We start from the raw sequence: 19,271 nt of genomic DNA, 5'->3' as shown, positions 1-19,271 counted from the left end.
CTGGTCCTCCAGTCCTCCCCCTGGTCCTCCCAGCCCTCCCCCTGGTCCTCCCAGCCCTCCCCCTGGTCCTCCCAGCCTCCCCCTGGTCCTCCAGCCCTCCCCCTGGTCCTCCAGCCCTCCCCCTGGTCCTCCAGCCATCCCCCTGGTCCTCCAGCCCTCCCCCTGGTCCTCCAGCCCTCCCCCTGGTCCTCCCAGCCCTCCAGCCCTCCCTGCAGGTCATGTGACTGTCATGTGACTCTCACCAGCACCACAGCGTGGTAGGCCTTCTGCAGCTCCCCCACGCTCACGTCCTTCCCCACGCTCACGTTGCCGTGGAAACCACACCGTGCATGCTGGGCCGTCTGAGTGAAGGTGTTGATGACGTTCTGTGGAGACAAACACAGAGGCCTAACTTCTTCTTCCTACGTTTGGAACGCACCCCACCCCAGATGCTAACCCCCTCAATATGCTAACCCCCCCCCCAATATGCTAACCCCCTCAATATGCTAACCCCCCCAGATGCTAAGGTAGCACAGCAGCCAGACCAGGGTCAAAGGTCAGACCAGGGGGGGGAGAGAGAGAGAGAGAGAGAGAGAGAGAGAGAGAGAGAGAGAGAGAGAGAGAGAGAGAGAGAGAGAGAGAGAGAGAGAACCCCTCCTGTCCCTGTCCCACAGAGTCTTCTGTCTGGGTTTGACATCAGTTCTGTCTCTCTCTGGGTTCTACAGTTCTGTCTCTCTCTGGGTTCTACAGTTCTGTCTCTCTCTGGGTTCTACAGTTCTGTCTCTCTCTGGGTTCTACAGTTCTGTCTCTCTGGGTTCTACATTTCTGTCTCTCTCTGGGTTCTACAGTTCTGTCTCTCTCTGGGTTCTACAGTTCTGTCTCTCTCTGGGTTCTACAGTTCTGTCTCTCTCTAGGTTCTACAGTTCTGTCTCTCTCTGGGTTCTACAGTTCTGTCTCTCTCTGGGTTCTACAGTTCTGTCTCTCTCTGGGTTCTACAGTTCTGTCTCTCTCTGGGTTCTACAGTTCTGTCTCTCTCTGGGTTCTACAGTTCTGTCTCTCTCTGGGTTCTACAGTTCTGTCTCTCTCTGGGTTCTACAGTTCTGTCTCTCTCTGGGTTCTACAGTTCTGTCTCTCTCTGGGTTCTACAGTTCTGTCTCTCTCTGGGTTCTACAGTTCTGTCTCTCTCTGGGTTCTACAGTTCTGTCTCTCTCTGGGTTCTACAGTTGTGATGAAGCAGAGAGACAACACAGAGGTGCCCACACGCCAAAGATAATGTGGGCTGCTTGTCGCGCGCCGACCTTTTCTGTTTCCTGTTTCATGGGTAACACCTCTGAGTCTCTGTTTCATGGGTAACACCTCTGAGTCTAAAAAAAAACACAGCAGTGGCAGAGTCGGTGGTTTAGACTGAGCCCTGGACCAAGCTAGCGAGCTAGCAGGCTGGTATGTGGAGCAGAGCTTGGCTGGGGTTAGCGAAGCAAGGGGGTTAGCACCAACTTGTATAGGTCAGCGCAGAAATCAACCAATCATGATGATAAATGTGCTAGCAGTTGGTCACATTCAAGGTCACATTCAAACATCCTATACAACGTGTCTCCTCGTCCTGCATTTCACCCAGTGAATATTATATATATTTCCTTTTATCTACAACAACAAAAATCCACCTACTGTACAAAAAAACTGTTTCTGATTAAGAGTGTGTGTATGTATGTATGTATGTCTGTATGTGTGTGTGTGTGTGTGCCTGTGTATACTACTATGTGGGGACTGAGGTCTGACAGCACAACCACGGTGTGGGGACTCGAAATCGGTGTGGGGACCCAAAACGGGTCCCCACACCGATTTTCATTGAATTTGGTAGAAAAAGTGTTGCTGATATGTCTAGTGCAAATATTTCTATGTTTTAAATTTTGACCCACACTGCTACATAAGTCTGAAAAGAGTGCTTAATCAGTGTTTAGAGTGCGCCCCTGGTGGCAAAATCGGCATTTTTTACTATTTTTTTCACAGAAATGGCAGAAATTTTAACACACATTTAACACTCCTGCAGCCAATCATATGAGCTGCCCGTCTGTCACGTGCACTTTGCATCAAGCACATGATTGGGGGTGGAGACAGGTGTGCAGGTTTGGCTGAAGATCTAATTAGTGGGGACGGAGCACACTTCGTTTCGCGTTGTGCCGTTGGAGAATAATACAAGATTGTGCGCGAGTGTGCGCGCGAGACGAGTGTGTGCGCGCGACGCGAGAGTTTTTGCAGGGTGAAACGCTAGCAAATATACTGGCTGAGTGTTCTGACAGAGAACGCTGGTTAACATTGGTCTTATTATTGTGACTAGAAAGTGTGTGACTATAATTCCATGGTGTAAATAGCAGTGGCGGCTGGTTTTTGGGTGGGGCACAGGTTATGGCACTTGTTTTTATTACCTTTCCATGTTTTACAAAGCAAATTCCTTGTATGTGTGAACGTACTTGGCAATACACTTTTCTGATTCTGATTCTGATGGGGGCATGCTTTTAAAATCTGTACCTATTACAGTATTTCCATAATTTCCTAATTCATATTTCTCCATATTTTAATAACGCAGGGTATTTGCAACATAGCAATTACCAGGAAGTGAATTAAGATATAAGATAATATGGGACCTTTATTGTTAAAACTATACTGAGCACAGTTCCCTCTCGAAAAGGTTAAATATACACCTCGTTCCAAATTATTATGCAAATTATATTTTTATCAGATTTTCCTAAATAGTCGATGCAAATGACAATCAGTATAATTTTCAAGTCATCAACCGTTATTACCATAATTCAAATGTTATTGAACAAACCTCCCAATGATAACAGTATTTTTTTTTTAAATAAAAAAACTCAAAATTCACTGTTCCAAATTATTATGCACAACAGAGTTTCAAAACATTTTATAGGTTGTAAAGAACAAACAATTGTGATGAATTTAGGGTTAGGAGGTCATATTAGGAGGTCATATTTACTGAAATCAAAAGCTATTTCAAACAAAAACATCTTACAGTTTTTCTCAATTGCTTTGGTGCATTTCTCTGATCAGAATTGAAATTCTCATAACTGTTAGTTCAACCTCCACAACATTTAGTCATTTGTGCACATCATAGTAGCAGTTTCTCATTCCTTCAAACAAATTGCAAATGCTTTTGGACATGCATCAATTGCTGTCATACAATTCTCTGCTGTTTTATAACATTATCATTTGCTTATGTCATGTCAGTCAAAATGAACTATACTTTTGGATGCTTAATAGTAATTCCCTATAAAACTAAGTCCTCATTTCATTGCTTGAGTCATTACATCCAAAAATGTTGAACAAGTTGTCAAAATCTGTCAAGCAAATTGTATACATTTCTTTATCATTTTTCCTGAAAATGTCTCCCAAATTGAACAATTTCTCTCTGTTATTGTTCACTACAGTAATATGGGTTAAAGCCGTATATCTCATGTTTACTGTACATTACTGTAATTTTACTCTGCACCACATAGACAAGACAAGGCAAGACAACCTTGCAGAGGTGGAAAAGGGCCCCTTTTTACTCCACAACAAGAGGAAGCCATTTGTGCAATGGTGATTGCAAACAATGCCATAAGGTTGAGAGAGATACAAAGCGCTGTTATAGAGGATGACAATATCTTTGGGAATATTGAATCCGTTTCAATCGCTACAATTGACTGCTCAGGAGAAATGAAATGTGCATGAAACAATTGTACAATGTGCCATTTGAACGGAACAGCGACAGAGTGAAGGAGATCCGTCACCAGTATGTACAGGTAAAACATTTATGTGTTCTATGCATACTCTAATGTCCAGTGCTGTAAACTGGTTACTTTGTGTAGTGCCATGCAGTACACTTACATGACAATTCATACTGTACAATATGTTGTCCAAAATGAGTTTTTTTCTCTCTCTCTCTATTCTGGGATAAAGTGTGTACTGGAGCTGGAGGCCAGGGAACCGCTGCACACATTCATATACGTTGATGAGGCGTTAATCTGGCAAAAGGTAGAAGGCGTGGCAGAAATCACATTGGACAGAGAGCAACCATTGATGTCCCAGGCCAACGAGGAGGGAATATTACAATGTGTGCAGCCGTCTCAGAAAACGGCGTCCTCACCCATATACCCTGTCTTGGTCCACACAACACAACATCTGCTGACTTTTTTAGACACTCTTTACAGGGACATAATCCCTGAGAATGAGAGGGGTCTAAATGGAGACCATCTGAACAAGTATGTTGTTGTATGGGATAATGTGCGTTTTCACCACTCAGATCTGGTCAGACAGTGGTTTGCAGCACATGAAAGGATGCTGGTGGAATATCTCCCTCCCTACTCCCCATTCCTGAATCCAATAGAGGAGTTTTTCTCTGCCTGGAGGTGGAAGGCAAATGACCGGCATCCACATACCCAAATGGCCTTGCTAGCAGAGGGTGGATTCGCCACTCAGGGAGATACTTTCCTCGCTGCATTACCAGGGACGATATTCGCTGTGATGTCGATGAAAATATGTGGCCAGACAGACAGGAACGTCTGGATGTCAATGAATGATTTACAGTATGTTGGATGTTCCAATTCAGTTCTAATATGTACTGCAATATTGTTTACAGTTGTGCACAGCTCTACCCAAAGGGTGTTTCTTATGTTTGTGGTAAACAAGTTTGTATTTTTCTTTTGCACAATGCTGTGAACAAATTAGAATTGCAAAGAGCATATGCAGTAAAAATGTGAAACATAACTATTCAGCGTCTTGTACTTATTTACCTCACTAAATACAGTAATGTGTAACCCACTGTAGATTTCAAATGGCTGTGCAAATAGTGTATAGTACTGTCTTGAGCATTTTCAGGTAGTGTCACCAAGATCTGACTTTTTTGCATTGGAAAACACTTACAGAGTGAACTGTCATAATGAAAACATGACAAAGCCATTTGACTATCTTGTTCATAAACAATGGTGTCAGGACTTTTCATTTTGATGACATTGACACTTTCATTGACATGAATACTTGCTTTTGAGGAATGAACTATCCATTTTGAGCAAGTGACACGCTTTTGCAGGTTAACACCTAGGTTTTGCAGTTTGTACTAATTGTTCTGAGAAATGCACTAACTGTGGTGCAAATGTTAATAGTGATGTGAGAAATGCACCAAAGCGACTGAGAAAAACTGTAACAGGTCAAGTTACATGTTAACATAGGACCCCTTCTTTGATATCACCTTCACAATTCTTGCATCCATTGAACTTGTGAGTTTTTGGACAGTTTCTGCTTGAATTTCTTTGCAGGATGCCAGAATAGCCTCCCAGAGCTGCTGTTTTGATGTGAACTGCCTCCCACCCTCATATATATTTTTGCTTGAGGATGCTCCAAAGGTTCTCAATAGGGTTGAGGTCAGGGGAAGATGGGGGCCACACCATGAGTTTCTCTCCTTTTATGCTTATAGCAGCCAATGACACAGAGGTATTCTGGTGATGTCTCCCCTCCCCCGCCCCAACCTGCAGCTGACCTGGCTGTGACCTTTCAGAGGGCCAAGCAGTATGGCACCAATTCAGTCTGAGAAACAGACCAACAGAAATCTGCAGCAGTAGTTTTATTAACAGTAGACTGATTTTATTTTAAGTTTATATCATTCTAATAACATACTATTGTGATTTCCCTTTTTTTTTTAAATCTGTATTTCCTGTTTTTTCACTGTTAAAATATATTGAGCATATAATTGAGCGCTGTTTGGTGATACATTGGGCTAGAGACTAAAGTTCAGGAGGTCGGAAATGTTAAATGAACGGCTGAGGCCTGAGTGTGCTGCTAGCTGTGGAAGGTGCTGTGTGGGGGAGGGGGAGGCGAATAGTGAGTGACTAAATTGAGCGCTGTTTGGTGATACATTGGGCTAGAGACTTGAAATCACTTTTGGCTGAAAGCTGGCATCCCACTGATGGTGTGTGTCTTTTTCTGTTCCCCTGGCTACATAGGAAGTGTCCCAAAAGTGAGCCTAAAGTTCAGGAGGTCGGCAATGTTAAATGAACGGCTGAGGCCTGAGTGTATTAGTAATAAGTACTATATTTGTAATTTTAAGGAGAGTTCTGTAAATGCGTTAATGTAGTGTACCAAAACTGTGTATTAAAAATGACAGCATTCTCAATCATGCAAGCCATATAATGGTTTAAATTATAAAAACATTTAAAACTGTTGTTTTATCTTTAAATAATTACAAAACATAAAGGGATTAAGCAGTTCTACATTTATGAATAATAATTATTCATCTTGTTCCAGAAAACCAGTTATTCCCGTGTGCATTGAATGCAGCAGTAGCTTTGGGGAAAGTTTGGAGGTGCAGGTGGTTAATTGATGTCTCCCCTCCCCCGCCCCAACCTGCAGCTGACCTGGCTGTGACCTTTCAGAGGGCCAAGCAGTATGGAACCAATTCAGTCTGAGAAACAGACCAACAGAAATCTGCAGCAGTAGTTTTATTAACAGTAGACTGATTTTATTTTAAGTTTATATCATTCTAATAACATACTATTGTGATTTATTTTATTTTTTTAAATCTGTATTTCCTGTTTTTTCACTGTTAAAATATATTGAGCATATAATTGAGTGCTGTTTGGTGATACATTGGGCTAGAGACTTGAAATCACTTTTGGCTGAAAGCTGGCATCCCACTGATGGTGTGTGTCTTTTTCTGTTCCCCTGGCTACATAGGAAGTGTCCCAAAGGTGAGCCTAAAGTTCAGGAGGTCGCCAATGTTAAACGGCTGAGTGGGGAGGGGTAGTGAGTGACTAAATTGAGTGCTGTTTGGTGATACATTGGGCTAGAGACCTGAAATCACTTTTGGCTGAAAGCTGGCATCCCACTGATGGTGTGTGTCTTTTTCTGTTCCCCTGGCTACATAGGAAGTGTCCCAAAAGTGAGCCTAAAGTTCAGGAGGTCGCCAATGTTAAACGGCTGAGTGGGTCACAGTGATTGACTAAATTGAGCGCTGTTTGGTGATACATTGGGCTAGAGACTTGAAATCACTTTTGTCTGAAAGCTGGCATCCCCCTGATGGTGTGTGTCTTTTTCTGTTCCCCTGGCTACATAGGAAGTGTCCCAAAAGTGAGCCTAAAGTTCAGGAGGTCGCCAATGTTAAACGGCTGAGTGGGGAGGGGTAGTGAGTGACTAAATTGAGTGCTGTTTGGTGATACATTGGGCTAGAGACCTGAAATCACTTTTGGCTGAAAGCTGGCATCCCACTGATGGTGTGTGTCTTTTTCTGTTCCCCTGGCTACATAGGAAGTGTCCCAAAAGTGAGCCTAAAGTTCAGGAGGTCGCCAATGTTAAACGGCTGAGTGGGGAGGGGTAGTGAGTGACTAAATTGAGCGCTGTTTGGTGATACATTGGGCTAGAGACTTGAAATCACTTTTGGCTGAAAGCTGGCATCCCACTGATGGTGTGTGTCTTTTTCTGTTCCCCTGGCTACATAGGAAGTGTCCCAAAAGTGAGCCTAAAGTTCAGGAGGTCGCCAATGTTAAATGAACGGCTGAGGCCTGAGTGTGCTGCTGTCTGTGGAAGGTGCTGTGTGGGGGAGGGGTAGGCGAATAGTGAGTGACTAAATTGAGCGCTGTTTGGTGATACATTGGGCTAGAGAGTATTGAGTTACATGCTAAGCTGTATCAGTGCTAACTAGAGTATTGAGTTACATGCTAAGCTGTATCAGTGCTAACTAGAGTACTGAGTTACATGCTAAGCTGTATCAGTGCTAACTAGAGTACTGAGTTACATGCTAAGCTGTATCAGTGCTAACTACAGTATTGAGTTACATGCTAAGCTGTATCAGTGCTAACTAGAGTACTGAGTTACATGCTAAGCTGTATCAGTGATAACTACTGTACTGAGTTACATGCTAAGCTGTATCAGTGCTAACTAGAGTACTGAGTTACATGCTAAGCTGTAACCCGAGTTAACAATAACTATACAATTATAGTGACAATAACAACAATAACAACAATAACATAGTGACAATAACTCACTATGTCAACCTGAGTGCGCTCCCGGGAGATTAAACAAACGCACCCAAAGTCTTCAAGGGTTCAGGGCTTGGATAAGGGCTCCATTTGGGATTCAACCAAAGTGTGTTAAGGTGTTCCCCAGAAAGATGGTAACATCTGAAAGTGTGTTAAGGTGTTCCCCAGAAAGATGGTAACATCTGAAAGTGTGTTATGGTGTCCCCAGAAAGATGGTAACATCTGAAAGTGTGTTATGGTGTCCCCAGAAAGATGGTAACCTCTGAAAGTGTGTTATGGTGTCCCCGGAAAGATAGTAATATCTGAAAGTGTGTTATGGTGTCCCCAGAAAGATGGTAACATCTGAAAGTGTGTTAAGGTGTTCCCCAGAAAGATGGTAACATCTGAAAGTGTGTTATGGTGTCCCCAGAAAGATGGTAACATCTGAAAGAGTGTTATGGTGTCCCCAGAAAGATGGTAACATCTGAAAGTGTGTTATGGTGTCCCCGGAAAGATAGTAATATCTGAAAGTGTGTTATGGTGTCCCCAGAAAGATAGCAACCTGAGACTCCCCACATGGGTGGAAGAAGTCATGTCTTGAAAAAAGTATTGAATATTGCTAATTTGAAGTGAGATTCTGGTTCCTGAATTTTTTCTGATCATGCCTGATTTTTCTCAGTGCTGTACGGTGTCTAGAAAGGGGTGTCCCCACACGGGAGGTCCTAGTCATATTGTCCCACAATGTAGCATAAACAAGTATGTGTGTGTGTGTGTGTGTGTGTGTGTGTGTGTGTGTGTGTGTGTGTGTGTGTGTGTGTGTGTGTGTGTGTGTGTGTGCGTGCGTGTTAATGGTTTAATCAGAGTACAAAAGTACATTTTGTCTGCCCCTGTCTGTCATTAATCTATCAAATAATCAAACAATTAATCAACAGGTTGAGATCCTGACCTTGACCTCTGGATGGTCTGGGGCGACCCCGAACCTTACAAGTCCGAAGGGGACAGGAAGTCTCTCGTATATGTCCACCTGCACGTCCGGGTGAGTCTGTGAGAGAGGGGGGGAGGAGACAACAATTTAACTACTTGACTTTTCATTGGTTATCCAGCTCCCAGGCACCACTCTCATGGTTATCCAGCTCCCAGGCACCACTCTCATGGTTATCCAGCTCCCAGGCACCACTCTCATGGTTATCCAGCTCCCAGGCACCACTCTCATGGTTATCCAGCTCCCAGGCACCACTCTCATGGTTATACAGCTCCCAGGCACCACTCTCATGGTTATCCAGCTCCCAGGCACCACTCTCATGGTTATCCAGCTCCCAGGCACCACTCTCATGGCAATATTTTAATGTGATTAGCAACATTGGTGGATATTTCTGCTACAGGTATTTCTGTGAAAACGTTTATCACTGCATTGTGAGCAAGTTAAGGAAACATTCAGGCTGCCGTCAAACCCACAGATGACACATGAACATACTGGCAAGTAAAAAATAGTCTATTCTCTATAATGTACCAATATACACAAGAGATCTATTGATAGAGCCGTGTGAACCATCTCCTGACCTGTGCACTTCTGTATGTGTGTATATGGTAGTCTCTAAGGTGTGAGGTGATTAACACTAGAACCGCCATGACGTCAATTTGACCCAAGTGGGTTTTTCAATTGTATATAACTATGTTTTAATAAAATATTGAAGTCCCCCCGTCTTTGACTTTTCCTAAAATGGTGTTGTGTTGCACTTCCTATTATTAAATATGGTATAGATACATCTAAATAAAAAATACAGGCATTTATACCTATAACCGCCACAACGTCAAATCGACCCACATATAAAAATGCATTATAACCGCTATAGGCAACGGCACAAACAATAGTCCCTCTACGCGGCATTGCATTGTTTATGTCGTTGCCTAGCAATTACAATGATATGATTCAAAGTCTACTCATTCTCTCCGAGGGACTGCGTGGCTGGTCTGCTTGTATCCTTACCCAGGTATGGGAAGCCATTCAGCAGGTATTTGCTCTCAACATCTGCTGCCAGCCAAAACTTAATTCCAAATTGATCTGGCTTGTTGGGCATATATTGCGTGAACCGGCACCTTGTTTTCGTCGGGAACAGCTGTTCATCCACGGTGATGTCCTGCCCTGGCTTCTAGCATGAGATGCAGTTTTGTCTGAATCTCTCCCACACTTCAGCCATGAGCGCAAACCTGTCGGTGGTCAACCGGGATCTCCTGAAACCGGTTCTGAGATAATGTGGAGTTGAAAAAGGCATTTCCCCTGCCCCGCGGTGGTGTAGCGGTCTACGCACTGGCCACTAGTGCATGCTGCCCACCGGGGCCGGGGTTCGTATCCCGGCTCGCCAGATCCAGATATGGCCGAGGCACACGGGAAGCGGCATATTGGGCGGCCGCTTCCGAGGGCGGTATAGGAGTATTTCTGGACAAGGATCCGTCGCGCAACACCGCCCCCTGGGTGCCGGAATAACGGTGCTGGGCTCGAGGAGCCAGTCAGCTAGTCTGCCTGGCGGCCTCTTCTGGGACTGCCGGCCACGGGGTCGTGCGGCGGATCCTATGCAATAGGCAGGGGATAATTGGATGCTAGGTTGGGTTCAATTGGCTACCAAATTGGGTGAAAAAGGGATAAAATCTGAAGAAAAAAAATAAAAATAAATAAATAAAAAAAGGCATTTCCCCAAGTTTTTTCCGGCAGTATCCACCCCTCACATATAGCAGAGCAATAAATGCCTTCAGCTCAGCGACTGAGACATCCCAGGAGGCGCGCTTTCTTTCGTCACATTCTGTTGCAACATAGGCCGATGCTGTGGTTATTATGGTCCATTTGGGGTAGGTACTTTGTTAATTTAGTTTTTTATGTGGTGAATGACGTTTTACGCCTATCACACCACCCAAATATTCTTCTAATAGCCTACCCATTTCCAGTGTTATTTTTGACTGATTTACATTGACGTACAGGCAAAGCGATGAGTGTTGTCAAAGATACTTAAATTATAAAACAAGAGGACCAACACCATTTTATGACTTGAAATATTCATTTGTGAACACAATGCCTTAATACAATGACAGAGTACATTTTGTTGTAGGCTCGGATACTAGAAATGCCGTAGCCAGGCACAGACGTCAATTTGAGCCGTTGGCGGTTTTAGGTATACAGCGCCCTCTGGCGGTTCTAGTGTTAAACAGACCAGGGTTCCCACACCTTCTGAAACATCAAATTCAAGCACCTTTCAAGGACTTTCAAGACTCAATTTCCTCAAATTCAAGGACCCAACACGGCATAGTTTGAGACAGATCTAGATGAGAATTGATATAATAGGAACTATCCGCTCACAGACAACAATTAAAATAGAGGCTTGAATGTGTGAACACTAGATGGTCTCTTGCCTTCTCTACCACAGCACAGCAAAACTATATATTGTGAAATATGTGTAAAGTTAAGCAGTACAGAAACGTATTTGGGTCAATGACGGATAAGGTTTTCAGAAGTGCAAAAAGTTAAAAAGTTAAATGATGCATAACACATTTTCCATTAATAATATATTTTAGATTTTGCATTTGTTAGGGATTTGTATTAAAATAACTAGAAGTGATAAATCAAGTACTGTGTGTTCATTTAAATAATATGTGACTGAGGTCAGTTGAAGTCTCACAGAACCATAAAAGAGAGGTTCTGCTTTTGAGCGACATGGGGGGAAGGGGCTCCTGACTGGGAGAAAGTGCTGTAGATTGCTTATTTTTACCTATGTACTAACAACCATTTTGTACCTGCTGTTATGATATTCTATTTTCCTATACTCATTTTATACTATCATAACTAATGATTAATGATAAGTCTATTCTTCTATACTGTATTTTAACTTGTTAATCGAATCCCAAGTCATGGGAGTCTGTGGGCCTGGCAACAGTGATGTTTACACAAGCGATCCTGATAAGGACATAGGACCTACAGACCTGGTCAGGAGGGAATGTGTTTGAAGATTAAATAACTGGCCAATTAGTGCTTTAAAACGCACGTAGAATACACCCAAAATAACTATCAAAATATCTGTGCATCCTAAAAACATAACTGTGTGCATATGCTTACTGGTTCCTTAAAAAAACATTAGAATGTGTGTGTGTCTAACGTCGCGCTAGGCTGCTCAGGATACCGTTGCCGACAGAGTGTCCGAACACTCTCACCATGACAAACGACCGGGGGGTCAGAAGAAGAAGATAACACACAGCACACTCGCATGGACACCGAAAGAAGTCGAAAGCCACATACCGATATAAAACAGACGCTTACCATAAAACCTGCCAGAGGGACAGCCCATCCCTAAATGTTAAGGAAAATGTTTAAAGACTATGCTCCAAGGCGAAACGGGGCTCTTGTCCGGTGAAGCTTCTGCAGTTAACCAGCTATACTGGCCTGCGGAGGTGAAGCTAGATAAGACCCCTTTCCATGGAATGAAATGCTATTGTTTGCTGATGCTATTGCTTGCTGATGCTATTGTTTGCTGATGTGCTCGAATAAATATTCTCTTAAAGAACAGTTCAGTAGTGGTGCCGAATATATGATTGGATCATTTTATCTTAGAAGTTATATCAAGGACGTCTCGTTGAGATTAAACGAACTCGCTTGTAAGTGACGACTCAATTAAATCAATTCTGGAGAAGTTGATCGCCTTACAAAATTGGTGACCCCGACGTGATCTCAACGGGACGCAAGGAGGAGTGGACGAGACTGGATTCGGGCTGAGCACTTTCACGGATCCAATGATTATCAGGTGGGCAGAGCCATTTCATGAAATCTGCTTAGGTAGACAATAGTGTTTTAGGTGGAAGTGCTGGGCCTGAATCGTGTGTCAAACCCATTCTGATCTGCGTCTGTGAAGATCCGTCACAAAGTAAGGATGATAATTAATTAAATTGACAAATGAATTAAATTGACATTCTGTAAATTATTGAGCACCACTATCTGATATAAGCACATCTTGTATTAACGTGTGATGGACCTCGACCCGCCGAGGTCTAAGTAGACTAAAGGAAGGGACAGTATACTAGGTCCTGGATATTAGATTTCAGGGGTAACCAGGCCCGCCGAGATCTGATTAGGCTTAAGGAAGGGACAGTAGGTCCTGGATACTAGATTTCAGGGGTAACCAGGCCCGCCGAGATCCAAGTTAGGACAGTAGGTCCTGGATACAGGAAGGGACAGTAGCTAAGTCCTGGATATTAAGGGGTAACCAGGCCCCAGGAAAGGACGATTGTCCTGGATTTTAAAGGGGTAACCAGGCCCCGGTTGAAATACCTTGCAGCCAAGTGAGAAGTGTAGGTCATTGCGAGTAGGGTAGCGTCCACGACAGGACTGCAGTCCGGTGGAGGTCCTATATTGGCGTGCCTCCTCTCACAAGGGGCGCTAAAACAATCGTGACGTTAGGATTATAAGGTTCTATCTTCATTTTAGTCAAAATTTAGTTTTTTGCATAATCTGATCCATTAGGTGTTTATTAATGTGTGGTGTTATTTTTAAAATGTTGACATTTTGAGTTAGTAATTCATAAAATACAAAGGTTCCATCTCACAAAACATAATGGAATGTAAAAACTTTGACGCTCAATATCTCTGAACTACCCTAAACGGAGATATAACCTTATAATTCTAAAACTCACGCATGTTACGTAATATTGTCTGTAAATAATAGTTGGAATTGTTATTATTATTGTTGTTATTATTGTTACTAAAAGGGGTAGTCGAGTAAAACGCCCCAGAGCAATCGGTTATACTCTCAAAATGGCCAGAAAAAGAGAATTTTCATATGAAACTTGACAGTCTATTCTTGTTCTTAGAAATGAAGGCTATTCCATGTGAGAAATTGCCAAGAAACTGAACATTTCCTACAACGGTGTGTACTACTCCCTTCAGAGAACAGCACAAAAAGGCTCTAACCAGAGTAGAAAGAGAAGTGGGAGGCCCCGGTGCACAACTGAGCAAGAAGACAAGTACATTAGAGTCTCTAGTTTGAGAAATAGACGCCTCTCACAGGTCCTGAACTGGCAGCTTCATTAAATGGTACCCGCAAAACGCCAGTGTCAACGTCTACAGTGAAGAGGCGACTCCGGGATACTGGCCTTCTAGGCAGAGTGGCAAGGAAAAAGCCATATCTGAGACTGGCCCTGGCTCCTCTCAACACTGCTTACAATAGAATGTGCAGATTTGTCCTTGGCTGTCCCTTTCATACTCACCACTAGGGGTGGGCATCGACGATCGATAATTGATCGATAAGGATCTTGGTCGATCACAAAATAAAAAAGTTGGTCGATCACAACAAAAAATATGACCAAATTTTTTATTTTGTGATCGACCAAGATCCTTATCGATCAATTAGCGATCGTCGATGCCCACCCCTACTCACCACTGTACAATGTATCAAGCACTCAAATGACCATCCATAAATATTAGACGACACATTCACTGGCTTCAAATTCTATTTAAATGTATTTATTTAAACTATCCTTATTATTTAAAACAGTATCTTGTTCCTTTTATTTCAAATTATCAATTTAGGCACTCCTCGCAGCTTTACTTTTCTGTCCCCCATGCAAAGAAAACAGTAGGGAAAAGAGCTTTTATGTTCAAAGGCCCAGTAGACTGGAATAACCTGCCTCCAGACATTAGATCAATTTCATCTTTAGGTAGGTTTAAAAACGCCCTATCCTCCCACTTTGAGTTGCAATGTTCTTGTTTTCATTGAAGCTGTTACTTACGTTACTTGATTCCTTTATGAAATTTCTTATATCACGTAATGTGTATTCATTCTTTGTATTCTAGATCCAATCTCCCTCTGTTTACTAGCTGTTTTGTGGTTTGTGTTTTCGTGTTTTTTGTTGTTTGTTGTCTATTGTCTGTGTGTTGTATTGTAAACTGTACTGTTACCTGTCTGCTTCTGTTGTAATGTAATGTTTGTCATTTATGTTAGGACCCCCTCGAAAACGAGATGGTGCATCTCAAGGGGTTTAATCCTAATAAAGAAAATTCAATGGCCAATAAAAGGAAAATATGAATATGGGTAAAAGAACACAGACATTGAACAGAGGAAGATTGGAAAAAAGTGTTATGGACAGACAAATCGAAGTTTGAGGTGTTTGGATCACACAGAAGAACATTTGTGAGACGCAGAACAAGTGAAAAGATGCTGGAAGTGCCTGACGCCATCTGTCAAGCATGGTGGAGGTAATTAGGGATGCACGATATGCATTTTTTTTCAACCGATACCGATAACCGATGTTTACCTGCTTCTCGTGGCCGATAACCGATATGATAACCGATATGAGAACAGATATAATATATAACAACCATAACCAAAAAAATCGCTATTATGACGATGTACTTGATCTATTTATATCGATCTATTCTTGCCAATTCCTTATTACCAGTGGAAAGGGGGAAGGCTAAAACACTTTGAATGGAATAGATAGGACTTTCCGTTCAATGGAGGAAGCATGATACTCGCGCAGAGTTCATCTCGCTTTCACCCCCGTTGATGTATTAAACAATCTAAGCAATCTAATCAGAGCAGTTGTTATTATGTAATATTATTGATGGATGTGCCATTTTTGATGGAGAGCAGTGAGCGGATGACTGGATGTGAGCATGTATTTGACTAATGCCGATAGATTCGCGTCGCAGGCGCAGCATCATGAGCGAGACAACCGGAACCGGAAATATTTCCGGCTTCATATTATCGGCTCTATATCGGCTAAAATTTAATAAAACCGATAAATATTTAATAACATTAATTTCCCAATATCGGGCCGATATTTTGGCGCCGATAATATTGTGCATCCCTAGAGGTAATGTGATGGTCTGGGGCTGCTTTGGTGCTGGTAACGTGGGAGATTTGTACTTATTATCAAGACTATTACCGTATGGAATAGTGGATTACCCCGAGGTCGTGTTGTGTCGTGTCCGGTTTTGTTTGTTTTGTTATATGTCAATACTGAATGGGAAGGAACACCCCACTGAACGAACGTGCGGGCTGTTCAGTATCCCCGCGGACCACGCCACGATACATCGGAGCCAGGTAAGCCATTTCCCCTTAACATCTACCTGGGTGCTGTCAGCTAACCCTGAGCTAATCTACCTGTGTCCGGCCTCGGCCCTGTGTGGGAACGAGCCCATTGACTATCAATGTACGCACATTGCTGTTGGGTCGTGACAGTACGCAAGAAGTGCCCATCAAGCCAATCCAACTTGTGGGAGGTGCTTCAGGAAGCACCCTGGGGTGACATTTCTTCAGATTACCTCAACAAATTAACAGCTAGAATGCCAAAGGTCTGCAATGCTGTAATTGCTGCAAAGGGAGCATTCTTTGACGAAAGCAAAGTTTGAAGGACAAAATTATTATTTCAAATAAAAATAATTATTTCTAACCTTGTCAATGTCTTGACTATATTTTCTATTCATTTTGCAACTCATTTGATAAATAAAAGTAAATAAAAAAAACAGTTGCAGGCCACTAAGCCACTCATAGGGCTTTCACAGCGGCAAAGAACCGTTCTGGTTCGCGTTCAGGAACCTCTGAACCTTGGTGCTGTCTGGCGAACCAGCCCGCGTTCATACCAGTGTAACCAGAACCATCCACGTCATCAACGCTGGGTGATGAAGGGGCGGGATAAACAAAAATGTCACAACTAGATGGCAGCTACTTCACTGGACATGAGGAGAATATCTTCCACTACAGTATCTGAAATAAACACTATTTTCTATCAAACAAAACAAGACACTTTCTGCACACGTTCTCTTACTAACCAGCTGCTCTATTGCTGGAATAGAAATGGCTTACGAAATGTGGATGTGCATGTGCGTGTTTGCTGAGCATGTGAGGAAGATAGAGAGAATTATGAAACTTTTGATAATTGTTTTGATCACTAATGATTAAATTTATATTAGATTAAAATGTTCTCCTTCCTTCTTGCTGGTCTTTGCAGCCTAGAATATGACACACCCACTGATGATGTCATAGACACACCCACTGACGACGTGACTGTTCTACGTTTTGGTTCCCGCTTGAGAACCACTATTTTCTGGTTCCCGCTGCGAACCAACTTTTCAGTCTCCGAATCAATTGAGTTTCGGTCTGAATGCGCCGGCTGGTTCCAGACTTGGTTCGCGAACGCGAACCGTAATGGTTCTTTGCCGGTGTGAACGCTCTATCAGAGGGGTCAACATTCAATCCATTGACATAAACACAGCCTGGCTTACAATCTCTGACTACCCAGTCCTGATCCATCTGATCCTAGACCCCGTCACTACCAGTCTCTAAGAGAATTTAATTCAAAGTACACCTAATTACATACAAATCACAAAATGGTCTTGGACCTGATCTACATATCAGATCTCCTCCCAGATCTCCTCCCACCCTATATTCCCGCAAGGCCCCTAAGGTCAGCTGAGATTAATCAGCTAATCATTCTAAGAGTTCAAACAAAACACGGTGCAGCAGCTTTCAGTCACGCTGCTGCATGCTCCTGGAACAAACTCCCTGAAGAAATCAAACAGGCCCAAACCTTTAAAATATTTAAATCTAAGCTAAAAACCTTTTGCAGCAGTTATGATTAAACACAAACACTTCTATGTATGTATTTTATCCATGAACTATTGTCTTATTGAATGTTTGATCTATTTACTTCTTACATTTGCTTTTATTCATTGTCATTATTTTTCTTACTAGGCTCCTCCCCACTTGCTGTATTTTAATGCTGTAGTAGGCCTATGTTAAGCACTTTGAATTGCCCCTGTTGTATGAAATGTGCTATACAAATAAACCTGCCTTGCCTTGCAGGTAAACAGAGCAGCAGCACTCACCTTCAGGAGGTGTTGAGCAGTGTAGAAGCCTGCGGGCCCGCCTCCTACGATACACACCTTTGGGCCAGAGGCCGGGGCGGAGGCCAGCCCACGCACTGCTGAGGAGGGTGGAGTCAAGTACATTGATGTTCTACTGCAGAGTTGGAAACCTAGCGTATTGTAGCTAGAGATTCTTCATGTGCTAACTTCAAACCATGATACACACCTCACCCATTACTGTACGTCGACCATGACACAATGCACAATCACACAAGGTACAAGGCAATGAATGACAATGTCATTGATATTATCTTACATTTATTCTCATTTACAGCCTAGATCATTTGTTCTTATTTTTTTACCATTCTCTTTTAGAGTAGTTTGGGTTATATGTTGTTGTTTTTTATGTCCTATGCACCAACTTCACCAAGACACTTTCCTGTGCAAAATGTACAAGAAAACAACAATAACCCAACAACAATACACTTTTTATTTTTCAAATAAAAATAATTCTGTTATAATCACTAGATCCTTACCCTGCAGTTGTGCGGTCCTGGTGCATCTTGACAACGTCCGTAATAATTTCTGCATCTTAATCCTACACAGTATGACTTTATAAGAGCTCATGTTTCTGGGTGGCTGGTACGAGCTTCGTCCTTGGTGTGTAGGGAGGGTCCAGGGATAATAGTCTACAGGTCCAAGGATAATAGTCTACAGGTCCAATGATAAGGTTTACAGTCAATCAACCAGCTTGTCTGGCTAGTAACTAGCTATAGCTAAAGCATACATACATACATATACACAGCAACCAACGATTTTAGGAAAACACCTGTCAGCATAACATCTGTACAGTTTCAACTGATGCACTTCTATCTGATTAGCAGGTGAGCTAACACGTCTAGCACCAAGATCCCATTCATGTGCGAGTCCCAGGGCTAACTAGGGCTAACGTTAGCCTCGTTAGCACTTCTTAAAGTTCTTGGTAGCAGATAGATATATGTTCCGCTTTCTAACATTATTCTTTTAGTCTTCAATAACAAGCGGGCTTCTCTGAGCGAGACAGCTGCTGTCTAACAGACAGATGCTACTAAGATACTTTAAATCTCCTTTAAAAAGCGTTATATGTAAATAAGAAGTTATCAAACTAACCGCTTTATCCTGCGCACCGTGTCTCCTCCTCAATGCGTCGTCCTGAAACTATAGCTTTTATATACTGTTCCTATATACAGTACAATACCTGCTGCTAGTGTAACCTGTGACCTGTTAGAAACCTCCCTGCCAGGAGAAACACAGACGTTAGACAACATTGGGTTGGTGGGATCCCCTGGGCACACACACGCACGCGCGCACACACACACACACACACACACACACATACACACACACGCACGCACGCACGCACGCACACACACACACACACACACACACACACACACACACACACACACA

General features: G+C 42.8%; 1 protein-coding gene across 1 annotated transcript in view; it reads right to left on the bottom strand.

Moving 5' to 3' along the window:
- fdxr (ferredoxin reductase) overlaps window positions 1-18,989 on the bottom strand; it is a gene marked incomplete at its 3' end in the record, with an annotated part of 50,159 nt that extends 31,170 nt beyond the window's left edge. Inside the window, exons 1-5 of the mRNA XM_080542592.1 lie at window positions 18,972-18,989; window positions 18,359-18,533; window positions 17,844-17,941; window positions 8,926-9,021; window positions 243-365 (exon numbers count right to left, since the gene is read on the bottom strand). Of these exons, the coding sequence (XP_080398718.1) occupies window positions 243-365; window positions 8,926-9,021; window positions 17,844-17,941; window positions 18,359-18,449 (408 nt within the window). The 5' untranslated portion in view covers window positions 18,450-18,533; window positions 18,972-18,989. The remainder of the gene's footprint in view (window positions 1-242; window positions 366-8,925; window positions 9,022-17,843; window positions 17,942-18,358; window positions 18,534-18,971) is intronic.
- Window positions 18,990-19,271: the final 282 nt, after the last annotated feature.

The sequence above is a fragment of the Nansenia antarctica genome (assembly GCF_963989245.1).
Source record: "Nansenia antarctica genome assembly, chromosome: 11".
In the NCBI taxonomy this organism is placed as follows: domain Eukaryota; kingdom Metazoa; phylum Chordata; class Actinopteri; order Argentiniformes; family Microstomatidae; genus Nansenia; species Nansenia antarctica.
The sequence above is the reverse complement of the archived record's forward strand: the minus strand, read 5'-3'. Positions and strand labels throughout refer to the sequence as shown.